Below are 21,297 nucleotides of genomic sequence, written 5' to 3'. Positions count from 1 at the left end.
GGGGTCAGTGACAGGCTTGTATTGGATCCTGGGTAAAAGGGACCAATTCGTAGGTACTGAGCTTTTAGCCTAGAGATTTGTCAATGTTCGCAATCTGTTCCAGGAGAATCTGACATTATCTTCCCTAAGCCCTTGTTAAACTGGATAGCTCAGTTTGTTTCATGCTCTTCAAGAACAATCTGGTCTCAATCACACCGTGTCTTAAAATCAATTTTCTACTGAATATCCCCATAGTTTCAAAATTACTAATTATTTCACTGTGTGCCCTTTCCCTCCCCCCTTCCAAGATTCTAAGATTTTAGATACCTTTACTATGACTAAAATACATTGTTATTTTCTGTGTCATAAATGGAACTTAGACAGGGAACCTGTCCAACTTTATATCCCCAAAGCAGCTTGTTCATAGTAGATACTTGAATATTTACTGAATGAGTTTACTCTGGGTCTTGAGAGGTCCACCTATTAATTAAGAGTGGTTTATGTCAGTAACTGGGCAGATCTGATGACTGTAGATCAGGATGGGCTAGCTCATACTGCAATAACAAAACTTCAGTTTGTGAAGACATTGAGATTTGGCAGTTCTCACTCAACCTACATGCTCTGTGCATGGCGGCAGGGGAGCTCTGCTCATCAAGTCACTCAAGGATCTAGGATGGGAAGGTGGATCTCAACTCAGGCTTCCACATTATCACCAAGGCAAGAGAAGGGAATATGGCAAATTGCACACTGGGTCTTAAAGCTTCACTCAGAAGTGACACATGTCCCTCTCTGCTTAGATTTCTTCAGCCAAAGCAAGTCATAAATATAGCTAACTTCCAAATCTATTCTAAACAAAGTATTGTTTAAGCAGTTCATCAGAGAAAAAAAATGTAGCATAAATTTGTAATTTTTTGCCTGAATTACCTTGGCTTCCTACTTCAACTTTCCAAGAGATATACTCACCTAAAAGCAGACACACACTGCACAGATAAAGAGTAAAAAACCAAGACAAAGGTATGCAGTTGCAAAATGGCCATTTATTGCCTACAGGGGAAGGAAAGGGAGGGAGAGAAGAGGAAGTACACAGGTGCAAGGAAACAAGCATATATTTAGCCCTATACATCATGTGTGAGCAGTACCCAATCTCCAAAATGGAAAAAAGTATTTTGTCATCTGACATAGTAGTTAAGGTTCTTAAGCACCTCCCTTCTGAGCTGCCACAAGATTTAAAAGGCAGGACTGCTTTGTTTAATCAATGTTCACATTAACGAAAAAATACTACCACCCAACTGTGTCCTTATACACGCACATTTGTACAGTGTCTATTGTGGAAAAACATCTCAGCTGAGCAGTTTGGTCAAGTTTCAGACCTCATCAACTGTTTAACTGTAATAAATAGAAAAATAAAGCAGCTGGTGATTTTGTCAGAGAGAATGTGTTCAATAAGAAAGAACCACTTTCTCAAGGATGACAGAGTGTTAAATGATTAGAACACCACAGAACCAGTCTATTAAACATTAAACACTACTAGCTACAATTACATGGCACTTCATTAAATCTTCGAAAGAAAGAAAGAAAGAAAGAAAGAAAGAAAGAAAGAAAGAAGAAAAGAAAAAGAAAAGAAGAAAGAAAAGAAAAAAGAAAGATCTTAGATTTTAAACTGATTATTGGAACACAGTAACAAATTGATTTAGTGCTTGGCATTTTCTTAGGACAAAAGCAAAGTAAATATACAACCTAAAACAGGAGAATTTGTTTTGGGACATCAATAGAAACTACTATGTATTCAGGGGAAAAATTACCAAAATATCTTGCTCAGTTTTAAACTCAAGTGCTTTTCTTTCCAACCATTAAATTTGCTACAAAAACACTTTATAGGCCACATAATTACTCAAATTTATGCAAAATAATAAATTAGTTTAATGCCAAATAATGAGAATAAATGAATCCTTCCCTATTCAAATGGTAAATTGAGTTGAAGAGTAGATCGTCTCGTGGACAATTAGTTGGCACTTGTTTTATGGTTGAAAGAAATCACAAAAGAAGATATAAATTAACCTATAGTGAATATGACCAACACCCTGGCCTTTCCGAAAGAGAAGGTACAAACATGCTTTCTCTTTAAAAAAAAAAAAAAAAAAAAAAAAAATCTCCCTCCATACCACCCCATCCAGAGGTAAAAAAGCCAAATTTGAAACGTTCATCCTCCTCAAAATATTCCAAGTACTCCAATGAACTCTATTCCTCAACTTCTCCTAGATGAAAGAATTGCTTGCATTTGGACAACTGTACGAATGCCCATAGTGCACTTCTCAGTGCTGCTGGTGTTTAAGAAATTTGCCACTCACAACACTGAACAATTCCAGATCCAGTGTGCAGTAATACAGCCATCCAAACTCCTCCCCCCAAAAAAAAGTTGGCAGAGCACCGCTCAGGAATTTCATAGGTAAGGGAATATATTTTTAGCAAGTTAAGCACAGAGAAAGAACAGTACAGCTTCTTAATACATACACACCCAGACTACTGCATCACTTATTGTATCAACACTGAAACAAGTAGCAGGAAACTAAGCCTGTTAAGAAGCAAAGCCATTGTTTGACACATCAACGCTGAGCCAATTGTGTGAGTTTTAAGATAACTAATTCAACAAATGTGGTACATATAACCACTGATAGTTTGAAAGGAAATACATAGGTCAGTAACTAGAAATTAACACAAAACTGAAATGAGCAAGAAAGGACCACTTCTAAAAGTTACCATGATTCTTATGCCTTTAGAATTAAAAGTGACACACATACAAGTAGGGAAATTACCTAAATCTGGGGAGATTATAAGAAAAATAACTACTAATAGGTGCCAAACTATGCCTTCTCAAAGTTTCTGAAAGCTGAATGTACCAAGCTACTATGCCAAAAGAGTCATATCACTTGGCATTTACATACCTTTTTCAAAATATGATTTATTTCTGATAACACAATTTCTAATTTCAGTACAATGCTACTGAATTTATAGTAAGTGCCATAAAAAATGAACATTTAATAGGCAGAAATGTCCTTATTTCATATGCTTTGAAAGTAAAATCTATTTTACTTAAAAACATTCCATTACTTCAATGTCATAATATACATCGAATAAAACCTCAACATGCCTGTTTTCCTTTGGTTCCAAGAATAACCCAAACAAACCTACGCCAAAAGAAATTACTAAGTAGGTTAACAAAGCTTGCTTTTCCTAGTATCTCCCTATTTCTTGCCGTAGGACTTATGTAATTCAACAGAGAACCTTACATAAAGAAGGTATTTGGTTAAAACAAGAAATATGCATGCTCTCCCTTACCACCTTCCTGAAAAAAAACTTTTTTTCTTTTCGTGGCTCGTATTCAGAACACCCTGCAGTGTTAGTGCTTCCTTTTTTCTTCTTACCCTTAAACTTTAAGATGACGCTTATACAACAGAGATATCCAAATCGTTCTGTAAAATGAAAGATGCTTTTGGCATCCTGTTCTTAAACAGATTACAACTTTGGTAAATAAGCCAGGTTAAAGGTGTACTAATTTACTTGGATTTGAAATTGATGATCATGATGCCATAAAAAAATTAAAATCACTCAAAGCAATCGTAACTACAAAAGTTCTCTCAGCCTACAAATTGAAAACTTTATTTGAAGTTCCTGGCTTAGAAAAATACTCTGATTTTCCTAATTTGTTTACCTAGAATTCTCACAGTTCTATAAACATGATACAATTCAGAAAGAAAAGATTAAACAAATCTACATGTTAGAAAGTTGATTTTTGTTTAAAGGGGAGAGCAGGTAGGAGAAAAGAGAATACCTTATAAATGTGAGAATTCACATTTCTGTCAAAAAGTATATTTGAATGCTATTTTTAAAGCGTGCCATAAAGTCATTGCTTGCTATATAACCATTATTCTATGGCCTGCCAAATGTATCAGAAATTGATTATGTTTTCTGTGGCCAAAGCTACTGATCAGTCAGTGCATTTTACAAAGCTATTAAAATCTCTCAGAATAGAAGACTTAGAAACAAGTAAGTACTGTAAGTACTGGGACACAGCCAATTCGCTAGAAAATCTAGCCCTATATTAGGAATGAAAACAATATGCCTCTGATTCCATCAAAGAACACATTTAACCTATTTTGTCTTGTGCTATTCTACTTCTTGCTATTTGATTTGAAAGTATAGATGGCATTTGTGATTTTTTAGAAACTCTTGGGAATACAAATGCAAACTTAATTTTTCACCCACTTAATTAGAAGATACAATTTTTAAATGGAACATAGTTATGTTTGCCCATGTTCCAGTTTTAATGTGCCACATCCTCAATTCTAATACAACCCACCGTAGAATCAAGTGATATGAGCCTTAGATATCTTTCAACTTTCTCCCATCTCTGTGATTCAATACATAACTGTAACATACCAAATAAGAGGGACAAAGAAGAACGAAGCTTTATACTTCTGCAAACTATAACACTAAAACACAGTGGCTTCTTTAATACATTCACACAGGATGCTTATTAGTAAAATTAAATATCTGCCTATGAATATTGAAAAGTAATTTGAAAAGAAAGAGCTTGGAACAAGGCAAATGGGAGGAAGGGGGGGGAAGCTGGTCTCAGAACCCATTGTGCCATTACCTGACTTTAACATGTGATATTCAAACGAACGTTCACACGCCTTACATCAAAGAAATGAAACAAAAATATTCAGCTACGTTGTACAAAATTTTTTTTACATAAAACATCATAAATCTCGAACAGATTTACTATATCTGAATTCTAAAAAGTTGCCTATAGAATGGTGCTGGGATTCTGTTCTCTGCTTGCTTTTAGGCAGTGCTGTTGCTTAAAAGTTGACACCAGGCACAATATTTTAAAACAAAGTCAACAAGCAAGGAGCAGTAAGTGGATTTGAGCCTTTCTCAGATGTCAGTCCTGAGGATGCTGCAATATTCCCCATCGAAATGTGTAAAGCTATGAGGCGGATACTGATGCCTGAGAGAGTGGGTGACTTGACATGCACTTGTAGGACTGTTGTAATAGCAAACAGTGCAGTTTTCCCTTCCTCAAACACTGTTTCAATAAATTTAAAGAACACTCCAGTTCTTACACAAAGATCAGAAATCATATTTAACAGTTAAAAAAAAAAAACACAACACATTATCACAACCTAAAAATGCCCAAATTTTCTCTTAACTTCACATAAAATATGCAGCAGCCCCATGGCATAAAGCTTATTAAACTTATTCTGAGAACTAGAAAATATATAAGCATAAATATTTTACTTTCATTGAATATATACCCTATGTCATTCACCTCTTCCTTTTGGCTTCTCACTGCCAAAGTTCCAAATGGCATGCGTTTTAACAAGACAATACTGAGGAGAGCAGCATTTCTGATCATCTGAATTGGCAGCTCAAAACAGATACCACTCCTTTTACAAAGGGAACAAAGGGTGAAAGTGTGTGAAATCTGGGCAGTGGGCTAAAGGGAAACCGTGCACATGAAATTTGGGTTACCATGCCCCAAGTGTGTGTGCCACCCAAAACATAACACAATTACCTACTTCAACAGAGCTACTACCAACATTTACTAAAACCACATTAAAAATACACAGGATAATGAATGGTTTGAAAGAGTGCATTTGGAAGCAGAGAGAACCCAATTACACACCTTCCTGCAACAGAGTGCCTCGATCATACACAAAATAAACTTAAGCTGTTTACAATGTTTCCCAATTTTTTTTATTTTTTCCCTCTACATTTAACTATTAAAAAAGTTTTTTTTTTTTATTAATAAATGGGCTCCTCTGTGGTTCATATACAATCATAAGTGAACTTTAAATTCCATTTTATACAAACATCTCAAAAAATATCGGGAGTGAAGTATGGTAGGAAATATTGCTCACATTGCTAATTAACATGCGTATATGAAAGGAGGAAAATGTTTTGTTAGTGCATATACCTCCAGAGCAGAAAATCCACCCAAAACAAAAGATTTAAAATAAAACATACAGTAGCTGATTACAAAAAAAGGTAATGTCCACAAAATTAAGTTTTTCATGCTATTCTACTTTCCAGTACTATGGTTCAGGTAATCAATTTGCATGGCTAGATGTTGAATGTTTGAGGTATATAAGAAGGGATACCTGCACATTGAGGAAAATCTGTCACCTTAAGGGTTGTTTCTTTGTTTCTGTTTGTTTATTCTGGTACTTTACCATTTTTAAAAGAATATTTTATTTACAACAAACTTCACTCAACTACAATTACATTCCAATTATAAAAGATGACAAACAACGCCTCTATCACTAGGCACTTTTAAAAGGGAGTTTAGGCTTTACAGAACCCTTCTGATGCGATCCCATATACGACATTACATCATCCCACCACCCTCGTCCCACTAAAATTACCCTCCAGGGGAAATATTATATAGCCTGATTAATTTACTATGGAAGAAATTAAATGACCAAAGGAAATGCATCATTTAAGACTAATAAAACAGCCTACGATGTCAGGTTTGAAAGAGGAGACAAATTGTATATATTTAAAACTAATTAAATAATTTAAATTTGACCTGTACTTTATATATTAGTGAGACACAAATATAGGCTATTTTCTTTTAAAATTTCATTCACATAATGGAAAATTTCTTGTTTATTAAAAATATCACATTTTGAGACTAGAAACAGTAAAGTGCATGAAAAGTTTAAAATATAAATTTCAGAAAACTCTTATAGCAGCAAAAAAGCAGAATAAAGAAAAACTTAAAAACACAGACACAACCTTTTCCTGTTACTGTGCCATAATTAACATCAAGTAGCCAACCAATTTTTTCCCCCCAGAAAACGGTTATTACGTTCACTGCCTCTTGAGTCACAGATTTTCAACTGGCCCCTCCTGGGCAAAAAAAGGATTCCAAAGTTTCTAAAGAGCATCAACAGTTGGGAATAAACCAGTAGCTTCTTAATTCAACCCTGACAGACAACAGAAACAAAGATTAAAAGCATATAATGGCCATTTGGCAACTAGAGTCAGGAAAAATGATCTGAGGTTTTCAACCACTCCCTGTTCTCTCTCCCTCCAAAATCTTTTCCACCTCAAAAAGCCAAAACCAGCAGACACTTGCCCTACTTTGGGAAACACATGTAATATTTGTATCACTTTTCCCTTTTAAAACTTTGATCAGGGTCTTTTCATTCAGCAGTTGTTCTGGTTTTTTTTGTTTGTTTTTTAACATTTGACTATAACCGCAAAAATCGTACAGATCATATAATGTCTGTTTCTTTAGCACAACCAGGCAGAAAAAGGTGGATGGGAATAATTAAAAATACTGGACACTAATTTTGTGGGCATCCTAAATGTAAAAAAATTCTATTTTCAAGATGTGTGGCAGTAGAAATTACCCACTGTTCCCCAATAAATAAACTGGAGAGAAAGGCTTAAAATTAATACTTCTAATGAGGTTACAACTAATAGAGGAACAAAATACAGAGTGAGTCTTCAAAACAAAACAAAAAAAATAACCAGCACTTGCCCAACTGTCATGTACTGTTAAATGCTTGATTTTGAAAGCATATTGTGCAACCACCTTTAATTTCTCAATTTTTCTTATTATGGTTAAAGGCTATATCATCGTTTATGTACAGATCTAGCAAATTTAAGTGCTTTGTTAATGTGCAAAAGACTTGGGGAGTCAAAAACCAGTTTGTTATAATGGAAAACAGAAATCCAAGAAATTTTTCCTGCAAGGCATGCCATCATTCAGTTTAAAATGTTGTATTTATATAGTTCTTTTTAATTGCCTTTTACAAAAATGGTTGATTTGAAACCATTCAAAAGAAAGTATTTGTTTTGGAAAAACAAATACACTTGTTGGGCCTTGAATTGGTGATTTATTAATTACAAATGCTGACTCTAAGATAATATGAAAAGGTCCAATTTAAAAACATGTTAAATTAAAAATTTGGAAGTAATACTTTGGTTCCAGCCCTAGTGCCAAATGATACCAATATGCACAAAAATGTACAAAATCTTAGAGCAAACACATAATGAAAGGAACCTGAAGAAGCAGCTTAAGGATGGCCATACTTCACTCCTACATACTTTGATTTACAACTGTACAGGTCCATAGCAACAGATCCCCCCGTCTTTGCGGGGCAGTACTCCACTACCTCCGATTAGGCAAGTGAACACCATTGACAAGAGGCAGAAGTGGAGGGTGGAGTTCAAGTTGTGTTAACAGTGAGAAGTGGTCTGAAGGGATGTGAGGGTGTGGACACCCAGTGATGTTGTTCTCAACCAGCCATTGAGGATCTAAAGGCCCCAGGACACCAAGCACGTTCATATGAGTCTTGGAATAGAAAATGTAGTCAATCACGCCCTGGAAAGAGATTGGGGATTGAGAAAAAAGAAAAAAATATGCTTAGAAAAAAAAGAGTAACTCAAGATATATAAAAAACAATCCATAATTTGTAAAAGCCAAATACCTGAGTAACTTGTACTTGTAGTACCTGTTGTCTTGACAATGGGGTCATGTAAGGCTCAAATCTTCAGTGGGTAGGACATGAAATAAAGACGGCTAAATAGGGAAATACAGGGCCCTACTGGAGTCATAAAGCCTTGCATTTGTGCGTAAGTGGTAAGCAAACTGAGAAGCTAAACACACCAAATTATGTCTAGGCATCTTTAAAAATGTCTTGCTTAGGTTAGTGAAATTAAATCCATCAGTATAAACATTATGGGAACTACACTAAATCATTTACAATAAGCTGTTTTAGTATAAATGCATAATGAAAAGGTAGGACTCAAATTAATTCTTTTAATGTTAATTGGCATTATTTTCCATTATCTACACATCAAGATATCCAAACACACAAAGCCATGGTACAGCATGTTTTCAGATTTGCCAGTTCTAGTTCAGCTTTCCCAGATATGCTACATACTTATAAAATACTACCTACAGGTAACGTTTCTAATGTGTTCTTTAGAATACTCATTTTCACAACTATAAATATACTGTAAATTTTGGATTCCTTAGCAAAAAATATTCAGCAGGGCCCTATATATTTATATCAGTTTTGTCTCTGAGAACTAGATGATTTATTTGGTTTGTCTGATCATTAAGCTTTAAAACTGAAGTGCTTTTTATTGCCCCAGGCTGTGGAGACAAGACAGTAAAGTCAAATTTCTTCCTATCCACATCAAGAGAGCCTGAGCCCAAGTATGAAGAAATATTTCCAGATCTGGAAGTATCTACTTACAAATGCTATACATAATGAGTTCCAGCAATATTTTAAATGGTTATCACAGTGAAATGGGCTACTTAAGAAAAAAAAAGAAGAAAGAAAGAAAAAACTTTTGGTGAAAAAAATTTATTATGCAATTTGGAAATAATTACCTCAGGTTGATTTTGACATGACCATGACCAAATTAAGGAGATAGTTCTTTTGACGAAGAGGGCTTTGCTGAACATTTACAAACCTTAACCTTGTCACAAATTAAGGTACCTACTTGAATCCAAGGATTTTCTGCCATTAACACTCCAAGTCGAATAGTTAAGAAATTATGTGAGTACAAGGTATTATCCTTTCATTTTGGCTAATGCCTAATTTTGCTGTGGCATTTTAGGAAAAAGGTTAACAAGGGTCAGGGTAGATTTACTAGCATTTATGAGACCATCCTTTCCTTCAACTATAAACTAAACAAAACACAAATGAAATATTCTGTCACTTATGTTCCATAAACCTCCCACATCACTTTATTAGAGTGTCATTATGCACATCAGCTGCTAGACTTGCAGAATCCTTTGCAAACATAGGCCCCAAGAAAGATGTTAAACACTCCAGAAAGTCAGATGCATTTAATTGGAGGTATCACTTGTACCTATTTTCTTAGTTTGAAACATCCAGAGGAAAAGCTCTTATCAAAACCCTTATTAGCAAGATCATATCTACAAACTCACCCAAATATTTGTACATATGTATGCACATTTACACATTGTTGTATCTACAAAGTAGGTTACTAAACTAATGATTTTTAATCTTTTTTTGACTCAAACTTGTTTTTAAAAAAGGCTACAATGTGGGAAAACAGTCTGTATTAGGAAAAACTATAGTAAGTCTATAAAACTATATTTGGAAAAAAAGTAAAAATGATGAAAATAATTTACGAGCTAGCATTATGCTAAGTATTGTCTTATAAAAGAGAAAATCGTATATTATAAATTTCATAATGTAACAGAGAAAGACTTCAGACTTACTACTTGACAAAATATGAAAATTGTCCTTCCTCTTTTCATTAACTGGTTCAGGCACACCCTTAGATTGATGGGGAAAGAGCAGCAGCAGTAGAAAGTCTGAATTAAGCTGTTAATTCAATGAATCTGGTGTTATGGTCTGAATGTTTCTGTTCCCCCCAAATTCACAAAAATCCTAACTCCTAATGTGATGGCAGTAAGAGGTACAAACTTCAGGGAGGTAATTAGGTCATGAAGGTGGTACTCTCATGAATAGGATTAGTTGCTCTATAAAAAGAGACCCCAGAGAGAGCTCTTTCAGCCTCTCTGTCACGTGAGGATATAAGAAAACAGCTGTCTGCAGCCTGGAAGAGGGCCCTCATCTGAACCCAACCATGCCAGTACCCTGACCTTACACGTCCAGTCTAAGTCACACAGTCTGTGGTGAGTATTGTTAGCTATCACTAAGACACCTGTTCTACAAGTAATTTTCCTAACTGCTTACCCACCCTTTGGTATGTTCCAAGTAAGTTCTAGATTAAATGAATCTGAGTTCTAAATATCACTTTTCTACATTTCTAACTTCACCAAGGACCAAGAAAGTAAACAAATGCTAAGCCAAGTAAAAAATAATGATAATAACAACAATCCACTGATGGGATGACAGAATACTGTATTTGGATCTGTATGTAATACTAATTACATAACATTTTTATATTTGATATTACCTATTTTTACTGACTGCCTTTAATACTGGGATGGTATAAAATGCTTTGTATAAAATTGAAACATTCATTGTTACTTGGATAAAAGCTTCATTCTCTGTTAGGAATGCCCTTACAGTTTGTTCTCTGGTCATCCTATCCCACCCCCTCATCCCACCCATTGATCTAGCCAACCAGCCAGAATACTTATCTTCCCATACATGCCTGTCTCTCAGGGATTTATAACTGTCCTTCCATCTCATCCTATCCTACATATTCAAACATCAAACACTCTGAGTAATGTACCTTTGGTTCTTTACCTGTACGTCTTTGGACAGTGTAAATGGTTCAATAAGATTTTTTTTTTTTAATTTTTTTTTTAACGTTTATTTATTTTTGAGACAGAGAGAGACAGAGCATGAACGGGGGAGAGTCAGAGAGAGGGAGACACAAATCTGAAACAGGCTTCAGGCTCTGAGCGGTCAGCACAGAGCCCAACGCGGGGCTTGAACTCACGGACCGCGAGATCATAACCTGAGCCGAAGTCGGGCGCTCAACTGACTGAGCCACCCAGGCGCCCCAGTAAGATTTTTGATACAATTATTAAAAACGTAAAATCTTTTGAAGAAATATCAACAAAGGATTTTAAAACAATTCAGAAGATTAAGAAAGATGGCTTAGTTTAATAACCCAAATTTTCACTTTGTGGACAAGGAAAAAATAACTTCTATCAAAGCCTAGATGACTTAGAAATGATTTGGTCTTTTTAACCACACACTTGCCAAAACAAGCTGTGGAATTATTAAACACTTATTTTAGGGAACTTTAATTTAGGTTTTCTGGCTTGTGCTGGCAGAGATGTATCATATATCAATACAGTCAAAAAGATGACAATTAACTTATAACAAACTGTGTATCATTAAATCTAGAGGTTTCCTTTAAGCTTATGGAAGACCAGCGGTGTGCTATAGTAGGCTAGTTCCCGCTTTCTTAGTGCTTCATCTCAACTCTGAATTCAATGGTATTATTTGGGAGCTTGAAATCTACCATAGTGGGAATACTTACACCACAGAAATCAACAAACACCACAAGTTAGGGCTTCTAATTTACAGAAATCTGGTTATTAAATATCTACCAGCACATTACTGCATATGAGTGATTTGAACAAAAGCAACTATCGCTAGAGATAGTATTATCTGCTCTAACATAAAAATACTAAAATTAGATTCACTTTCTTCTAAGCAATTTTTGTCTCCACTTCATGATTACAAAAGCAGACTAATACCATCAGCACACAAACTTCCTTTCTTCTTCCTACTATTTGTTCCTTAGAAAGGGGCTAACAAGCACTGAAAATATAAAAAAAAGTTATTGGAGGTGTGAAGAGCCCATTTTGAAAATTTCCTTTGGTATTTTTATTATATTCCCTCTAGGCTTCTAATACCAAACGACTTTCTAAAATCTGCATTTTTTTCACGATAGTATAAGATTTTGGTATAGATGGCCTGAAATGCCAGAAAGTCAAACAATAAAACAGCTACAGGCAGTGATCAGATAAATTGGCAAAGGGAAAGTAAACCTGATTACAGAAAACCACTACAATCAATCGTTTTCTAAAGAACAATTTGTCTTGTACAATGGGCCCTCTAAATTTTTTTTTCTTATTCTGCAAAGGTATCTTTCTTTTGTTCTCCTGCCTGGGAATGTAATAGTTTAACTACATGGATATATATCAGACCCTAAGTACAACCCTCTGTAACCTCATCTTCCAAAGAAACTTGGAAAATTTAAAGGTAACCAAGACATCGAAGGAATGTACTAAGAAATTTTTAAGAGAATATTATATATTCATTCAAGATGAACTTAACTAATCAGGATGCTTAATATTTAGATTCTTACTGAAATTTAAGGATGGTATAGACAGGTGAAGATTAACGATATTAAAAAATATAATGTGCTTTGGGGCGCCTGAGTGGCTCAGTCGGTTAAGCATCTGACTTCAGCTCAGAGGTCATGACCTCATGGTCCATGAGTTCAAGCATATCCAGCTCTGTGCGGACAGCTCAGAGCCTGGAGCCTGCTTCGGATTCTGTGTCTCCGTCTCTCTCTGCCCCTCCCCTGCTCTCAAACAAACATAAAAAAAATTTTTTTTAAACAAAGTGCTTTTAACGGTGCCTGGCACAAAGTGAGCATTTTGGAAGTTTTTGCTATTTATCAATATTACTTGAAATTTGAAAAAATCAGGGTTCAAAAAATTCTCAAGTCAGCAATAACAAAAAAGAAAAATAACAAACCTCCTTACATTTAGGGACAAAGTTAGCCAAAACAGAGAATATAAAAACTCCTGAATATTATACAATTAGGCATATAATAATATAGACCTTCCTTGCCCTATGTTTGTATTTGAAATAATTTCTATACCAGCTCAGAGGCAGTCACTCACTTTGAAATCAAAGGTGTAATTGGTGTAAGGCATCAAGTTATTTTCATAGGCGCTCTTCAGTTGGAAGCCATGTGTGATTCTCCCTTCTGAGCTTCCATTCTTTCCATTGCAGCTGAAGTTCATAAGACACTCATTGTACCTTAGTTCCTTGAAGTCTTTATGGTTGTCAGCTACTCCTCCATTGCTTAAATATTCCACGACACCTAGCAGAAAAAAGAAGGAAGAAATACTATCATTTAGCATTTAGATGTTATGTAAGACTTTATGACCAAAATTTTGTGGTCAGGTGGATGTACCAGGTTCAGAGTGGTTTTATTAGGTTGACCCATATGCAACTGCCTTTTTGTGACAGTTCAAAACAAAACAAAACAAGAAACAATAAAATAAACAAACACCAACAATTTCTTATGGTTAAATCAAACTGAAGGGTATTTGCCTACTTCGGAGCAAAGCATCAGGGTCACCCAGAAATATCTTCAGTTTTCTTAATGGTACTTCAAGCTAAAGATGATTCCTGGGCCCAAGGTGGCATTCACTAAGAAGGTTTTGACTCTGAAGGCTTTTAGAATATTATCCTAAACCACTACTTCTTTAGTATTTAACTGTTCCATGCAATCAACTTTCGGAGTATGTAAAATATAGCATACATAATAAAAAATCATTTATAACAAAAATAGATCTTGCATCTTCAACATTTCAATATTTATAGTTTCAGCTATGAAACATTCTTTATTTTGAGCTACAGGGAGTTCTTTCAGTCTGATACTATAAAGAACATCATATACTCCAGATACACTACTTGGTCAAAAATATTAGATGTGTCTAAAAAGCTAAACAGAGTAGAAGCATTCAAAAATACATTGCTTCCATTTAATAAGTAAAATGAAAAATATATCACAACCCTAATGATGATGATGATCAGTGAACACGGTCAGCCATCTCTCTCTATTTGTGATCAGGAATGATAACAACATATAATGAATAAATGATGAAACACAGTATCAGTACTGTGAAGAGGTGAAAAGGAGTGATCATTTATCTAGCATTTATTACACACCAGGCACTGCTTTATACACTTAAACCTCACAAGCAGCTTTATGCAGTGGATAAAATTATTCCCCTCTTATTTAAAAATAAAGAACTTAGTCATAGATTGCACTTCTAAGTGGTAGAACCGAATCCAACTCTAACAGTCTGGCTCCAGAATCAGCTCATCGTGCTGTGCTTTCAAATGACAGCTCACTGGCTTAACTGAGATGGGAGAAACTTATACTTGAGAGCATTTCAACTCAAAAAAACAGAACTTAGCAAAGAAGGCATGGTTAAGGTGTCAATTGGGTTAGGGGCTAAAGACAAACATTTGTAAGAGGATGATTTCAGCATTTATTTACTAAGGAAAAAAGTAGATATTTTCTAGATTTGTGACTTTTATGAATTTCCAATTGCAAGCATTTGGGTTTTTTCACATTTATTGTTGAGGGATTATCTAAACAATTTAAAATAGCTTACTGAAAATGTATAAAATTTAGAATATGCTTCAGTAATAGCAAAATAGTAATAACTGAACATTTTACATTTGAACTTGAATATCTAAAATGCAGAACTAGTTTTTTGCAAAGATCTAAAATTAGTTAGGACATAAAGTAGTTTAGTGGAGCTCAAGAAGTAATGTCAAATCCAAGGAGAATGTTGGTCAGTCTTCTGTACCTATTATCAGCATTCATATATCACTTAATGAATTCACTAAAATGTGGCCAACCTTACTAAACTTAGATAGCTCCTGCTGCTGAATATTTCCTGGTTGCCTCTTCCCCATTACACTCTATGCTCCAGGAGGCTGATTTTTACTTGCAACAACTACAAACCCCCTCCAACTCTAGCTTAGCTGCATTTGGTCAATGGGCAGCACTGGCAGGAGAGTAGAGTGAGGTAGGGATATATATTTCCCCCTGACTCATTTTCTGTTGATGCCAGAGATTGACAGCATCAGTTAAAACTTAAAGCCATTGCTCCTATTACATAACCCTCTCCTTAGAACTACATTTTCCAAGTTGTGACAGCAGTTCCCACCACTTTCCAAACCTTTAGGTGAAGGTGTGGTAAAGGGCCTCAAATTCCCCAAGTGGTAGAGTACTGCATCGCCCATGGTTTTGTGTCCCTTAACCCTGTACACATCTTTAGAAATAGCTTCTTTACTAAACTCTCAATTAACCCCATGCCCTATCTTCCCAGGAGTCTTATTAATACACTCTCTAATTTAGCAGAGAAATTCTCCACTCAAAAGTTGGGAGGTGGCTGGTCCTCCAAAGAGAAGTTAGAGTAAAACTGAAAGCAATGAGGAAATGATGTTATAAATACCTGAATCTGGCAATGAGTTAAGATCTGCACATAGCACCAGCGGGATGGAATTGGGATCTGCAGTTGGGCTGCCAGGCCTACTAGAGGCTTTCTCCAGAATGTTTTTAACCTCTGAGACAAACATCATGGTCTGGATAAGTTTCACATCAGAATACTCTGGGTCCCAATGCATGTGGGCATTTGCCACTATAAGCAGCTGTTTGTCTGCAGCATGAATAGGCTTCATACCTAAATTTAAACATTAGAAAAAGGAGGAGAAGATTGTTTTATGTATCAAAAGAGCAGCATCTTAAGGTTTTCTCCCTCAAATCCATAGCCTCTTCCTTATTTTTTTCCCCATTAATGTATATCTTCCCCTTTATCGCAAAATGTAGTTTTTAGAAGCTGATGTGCTAAGATTCTGGCAATCCCTACATAGGAATTACTCCTCTAGATCAGGGTAGACAAACTGCAGCCATGGGCTAAATCTGGCCCACCACCTGTTTTTATACAGCCTGTATGAGCTAAGCCTGGTTTTACATTTTTAAAAATTTCTACAAAAATTTCTTGGAAAGACTGTGACAGAGACTACATGTAGTCCAAATATTAATTATCTGGCCCTTTACAGAAAAAGTTTGCCAACTTCTGCTCTATATGCCCAAGTTAAGAATTGTATCATGATATAATCAATATTTGATTCTAGTACTTCATTTGATGAGTTCTTGCTGTAAAGAAGTACTTTAAATATCTCTGTCATTTAAAGATCACAATTACCTAATGAGGCAGCTTTTCAGTTATTTGAATGACCTAAACCTTAAATTTAAATTCTTCCCACTGTCCAGTACTCCTTCACCATGCATTCCCTGAGCACATCAGTGATAGGTCATAATAAAAGGCAGTAACACCATATATCATACAAATTACGTAAGGAAGGAAGTTTCCTACCAAAACAAATTCATATCACACACCCAAATAAATTTTAAAAAGGAGACTTAGAGAGTAATGTGCTTTCAAAATCTGGACACTTGGGTATTTGACTTGGGTTTTTTTTTTTTACTATTTACTTTGGTGTTGGGCCAGTCACATAACTTTTTTGGTACTCAGGTTCATTTGGAAAGTGAGATATTCAACCAGAAAACTTTAAGGTTCTTCCCCGCCACCTAAAATTTTTTAAATGTTGTCAAAGCATTAGCTTTTGAAATGGGAGACAAGATAGATAATACATTACAAATTGTGAAAATTAAACTCAGTTAACATTCATAAACAACAGTTAATAAAGACATCCATAAAATATTTAAAACACAAAGCTCAATTTGTGTGACATGATACATTTAAATATAACTATACACATACAGTCTCTATGTAGTAATGAGTAAAGAAATTAACAAGAGAGTATGAATGAGATATGGAACTTTTCACTTTATATATTTTTATACTAATGTAATATTAGTCAACATGCAAAATTAATTTTTCTATTAAAATTTCTATATTACTACCCTATGATACAGCAGTTGCACTACTCAGCCATCAAAAAAGAATGAAATCTTGCCATCTGAAATGACATGGATGGAACTAGAGAGTATTATGCTAAGTGAAATAAGTCAATCAGAGAAAGACAAACACCAAATTTAAGAAACCAAAGAGATGAATACAGGCGGGGGTCGGGGGGGCAAACCATAAAAAAGACTCTTAAATAAAGAGAACAACCTGAGGATCGCTAGAAGGGAGATGGGGGGATGGGTAAATGGGTGATGGGTATTAAGGAGGGCGATTATTGTGATGAGAAGTAGGTGTTATATGTAAGTGCTGAACCATTTAATTCTATACCTGAAACTAACATTACACTGTATGCTAACTAACTGGAATTTAAATAAAAACTTGAAACTACGAAAAAAAATTCTATACAAATGTCTCTTAAATTTTTCTATTGAAAATATAAACTCTGCAGAAAAAGACCTAACTTTCTAGTCTACTATTTTGATAGTTTCCTTTCACCTTACACCAAGGTATAATTATCTTCAATGCTGAGTAATAAGTAACTGAAGTGTCTGTTATATGTGGCAGAAGTAGTCATTTTTTAAAATTTGAGGGCACCCTGGGTGGCTCAGTCAGTTGGCTCAGGTCATGATCTGGGGGGGCGGTTCGTGAGTTGCATCCCCACATCAGGCTCTGTGCTGACAGCTCAGAGCCTGGAGCCTGCTTCACATTCTGTGTCTCCTTCCCTCCCTCTCTCTCTCTCTCTCTATGCCTCTCCCCTGCTTGTGCTCTCTCTCTCTCTCAAAAGTGAATTAACATTAAAAATTAAAAAAAAAATTGAGGTACAATTGACATTTTGGTTTTGTTTTCTCTGCTCATTTGTTTTGTTCTTTAAATTCCATAGATAAGTGAGATTGTACAATATTTCTTTCTCTGACTTATTCCATTTAAAATAATGCCCTCAAGGGGCGCCTGGGTGGCGCAGTCGGTTAAGCGTCCGACTTCAGCCAGGTCACGATCTCGCGATCCGTGAGTTCGAGCCCCGCGTCGGGCTCTGGGCTGATGGCTCAGAGCCTGGAGCCTGTTTCCGATTCTGTGTCTCCCTCTCTCTGCTCCTCCCCCCTTCATGCTCTGTCTCTCTCTGTCCCAAAAATAAATAAAACGTTGAAAAAAAAAATAAAATAAAATAAAATAATGCCCTCAAGGTCAACTCATCATTACAAATGGCAGATATTCTTTTTATAGCTGAATAGTATGTCATTGTGCATATATACTACCTTTTCTGTATCCATTCATCTGTTTATGGACATTTAGGTTGCTTCCATGTCATGGCTATTGTAAATAATGCTGCAATACACATGAAGGTGCATATATCTTATCAAGTTAGTATTTTCATTTTCTTTGGATAAATATCCAGAAGTGGAATTGCTGAATCATATGGTAGTTCTGTTTTTAATTTTTGTGGAAACTCCATACTGTTTTCTATAGTAGTTGCACCAGTTTATATTCCCACCAATGGTGCACAAGGGTTCTCTTTTCTCCACATCCTCAACAAGACCTGTTATTTCTTGTCCTTTTGATAATAGACACACTAACTACTATAACTATCTCATTGTGGTTTTGATTTCCATTTCTCTCATTATTAGTGATGGTGAATGTCTTTTCATATGCCTGATGGCCATCTCTGTCTTTGAAAAAATGTCTATTCAGACCCTCTGCCTATATTTTAACCTGATTGTTTTTTGTTTTTTTGTTTTGCTACTAAGCTTTATGAGATATTTATATATTTTGGAGAGTAACCCCTTACCAGATACATGATTTACAAACATAGAAATAGTCATTTTTAATGCAATTTGATCATAATATAAAAATTTGTGGCAAAAATTCTCTAAGCTCCATTCTTTCCTGGAAGTTTTATAGTGTCACTTCTGGCTGTAGACTAAATGTTCACTATATTAAAAATTAAAAACTATTAAAAACAAAGGGGCCATGAACACCTTCTATAATATTAAATTCCTCTCATAGGACTATGAGACATATTTCAAAATGTGAAAAGTGTCTACGGTATAATTTATAATTACTCTTCTGAAAAGTAAAAGGAGAATAAAACTCCAAAGAAACTCAATTTTCACATTACCAGACAAAGAGGTACCAAAACTTTTGAAAGAATGGGACTGGAAAGGACATATAAGTAGGTAAAAATGGAAAGGCTAAAAAAAAGAAGAAAAAAATTTTAATTCTGTATCAAAGATTGTATGATGAGGGATAAACTGAAGAACAGAGAGAAAAGGAGGTCTGACAAGCATGGTCAGAATAATACAAATCAATACCCAAAGCAAAAATCTTTTCTTCTACAGTAAGTACATGAAAAAGTTTAAAAATAAAGCCCTAATGTGGTCTTACATCTTTTCTGTGCTCTTGCCTAAAATATAATAGTTAAGTAAACAATGAAATGCTCAAAGGCAGGCAGCAGAAAGGGGGAAAAAGGTTTGGATATGCAAAGTACATATTGAGTTTCTGACTTTGAAGGAAGCTATAAATAATCTAAAATGTAAAAGATAAGTACCAGGTAGATAAAAGATCCTGCTTTTACCCTGACAATGACTGAGATGTAACAAAGAAATTAGAGAAAACTTGCCAAGTGCTTAACCTTAAAGACAAAAGATTTCACACTCAAGAAGCTAAAAATACGGCGAAATAGAACCAACTCATCATAATTTCCAAATTCAGCCTAACTAAAGCATTTCCTACTTCAAATAACCTTTTGGAATTAATTGCAATATTAAAGACTTTCCTTTTTAGAAATTACCTATTAAGTAATATCTCTAGAAATATATGATGGTTTACATAATAGTGTTATTTTCCCACCCATCTCCCTTAACTTTCCTTAAAGACAAGAAAATAACTGTGCAATAAATAAAGAGTCTGTGCACTTGTTTAAGATGGGAAAGCATGGGATGGTATTTATTTTTAGTAAGAACGTTTTAAACTGCACTCACCTGTTCCAAATAGTTCTTTGTGGACCTCTAATACCACAGCGACACCAATATTATCTTTTGTCATCACTCTGTTCAGCATAGCTTCGGATCCATCTGAATTAGCCATTGCCACTTGGTTAAATTCCACTGTATGCTTCTGCACCAAAGTAAATCTAAAAGGCACAACACATTATTATTATGATATTAGATACTTGGACTATCATACTAAAAGGCATTAAATGAGGGAGCACAAGACACAGATATAATTTACTGTCTCCCTAGTCATCTTCCATCTGCAAAGGGCCATGCAATCAGCTCTGGCCTGTGAAACATAAGAAGTCAGATTAAGAACTTTCTTAGAAGTGCCGTGCAGCAAAGAAGGCATATATATATATATATCCCTTTGCCCTTTATACCTTTATCCATGTGGTGAGAAGCAGGAAGGCAAAAGCCAGCCCACTATGGACTGGGAAGTAGCTGAACCAGTTCTGGACTGCCATATCTGGACTTGTGTGAAAAAACTGCCCTTCTTCTGTTTCTTTAAGTTATTGTTAGAACTTTCTGGTATTTAAAGGTGAACACAACCTTAACTGAATCAGCAAATTAAGGAGAAAGAGCAGAGTAAAATCTATGTACCCTGTTTGCAGTTTTATTCTTACCACATCAAGAGATTTGTCAAGAAAATGCAGGGTCACACCCTTATCTCAACTAAGGAGAAGCCAACTTTACTATCTCGCCTTTCCCAGAAAGCTGGAGTTACATTATGTAAGGGTTCAGGGTTAACAGCTTCTATAAGGTAAAAAATGGCTCCCTCTGGGACTACAGTTTCTGCACTAATAGTATTTTCTTTCTTTACTTACAAATTAAGTATTGTAGACTTATAGTATTTAATAGAATTGAGTCTAGCACTGAAATTTAATAGCAGTATGATTTTGGGTCAAGCCATTTAAACTCTTTAAGCCTAGTTTTATCAGTTTTGTAAAATATCTTATAAATGGCCAAAACCTACTAAATATACTACTTTTTGCTAAGTATTACGTGGAGTAGACACCTCTGCCCTTTTAACAGGCCTATACCACCCCATTTTCCTCCTAGCTTTGAAACAGAAATATGCAATTATCTCTTTAA

The 21,297-nt window shown here is 35.2% G+C and overlaps 1 protein-coding gene across 4 annotated transcripts in view; it reads right to left on the bottom strand.

Moving 5' to 3' along the window:
* Positions 1-996: 996 nt before the first annotated feature.
* Positions 997-21,297, bottom strand: part of CNOT6L (CCR4-NOT transcription complex subunit 6 like) — a 120,134-nt gene continuing 99,833 nt past the window's right edge. For 3 of the 4 annotated variants that reach the window (XM_086704787.1, XM_086704786.1, XM_086704785.1), the window contains exons 9-12: positions 20,191-20,342; positions 15,737-15,964; positions 13,379-13,581; positions 997-8,377 (exon numbers count right to left, since the gene is read on the bottom strand). In XM_086704787.1, the coding sequence (XP_086560913.1) occupies positions 8,165-8,377; positions 13,379-13,581; positions 15,737-15,964; positions 20,191-20,342 (796 nt within the window). In that variant the 3' untranslated portion in view covers positions 997-8,164. Of the gene's footprint in view, positions 8,378-10,255; positions 10,362-13,378; positions 13,582-15,736; positions 15,965-20,190; positions 20,343-21,297 lie in introns of all 4 variants that reach the window. The other variant, XM_086704788.1, reaches the window with a different exon arrangement.

This window comes from Puma concolor, chromosome B1 (assembly GCF_028749965.1).
Source record: "Puma concolor isolate L17-30 chromosome B1, mPumCon1.1.hap2, whole genome shotgun sequence".
In the NCBI taxonomy this organism is placed as follows: Eukaryota; Metazoa; Chordata; class Mammalia; order Carnivora; family Felidae; genus Puma; species Puma concolor.
This window is presented reverse-complemented; position numbering and strand designations above follow the sequence as displayed.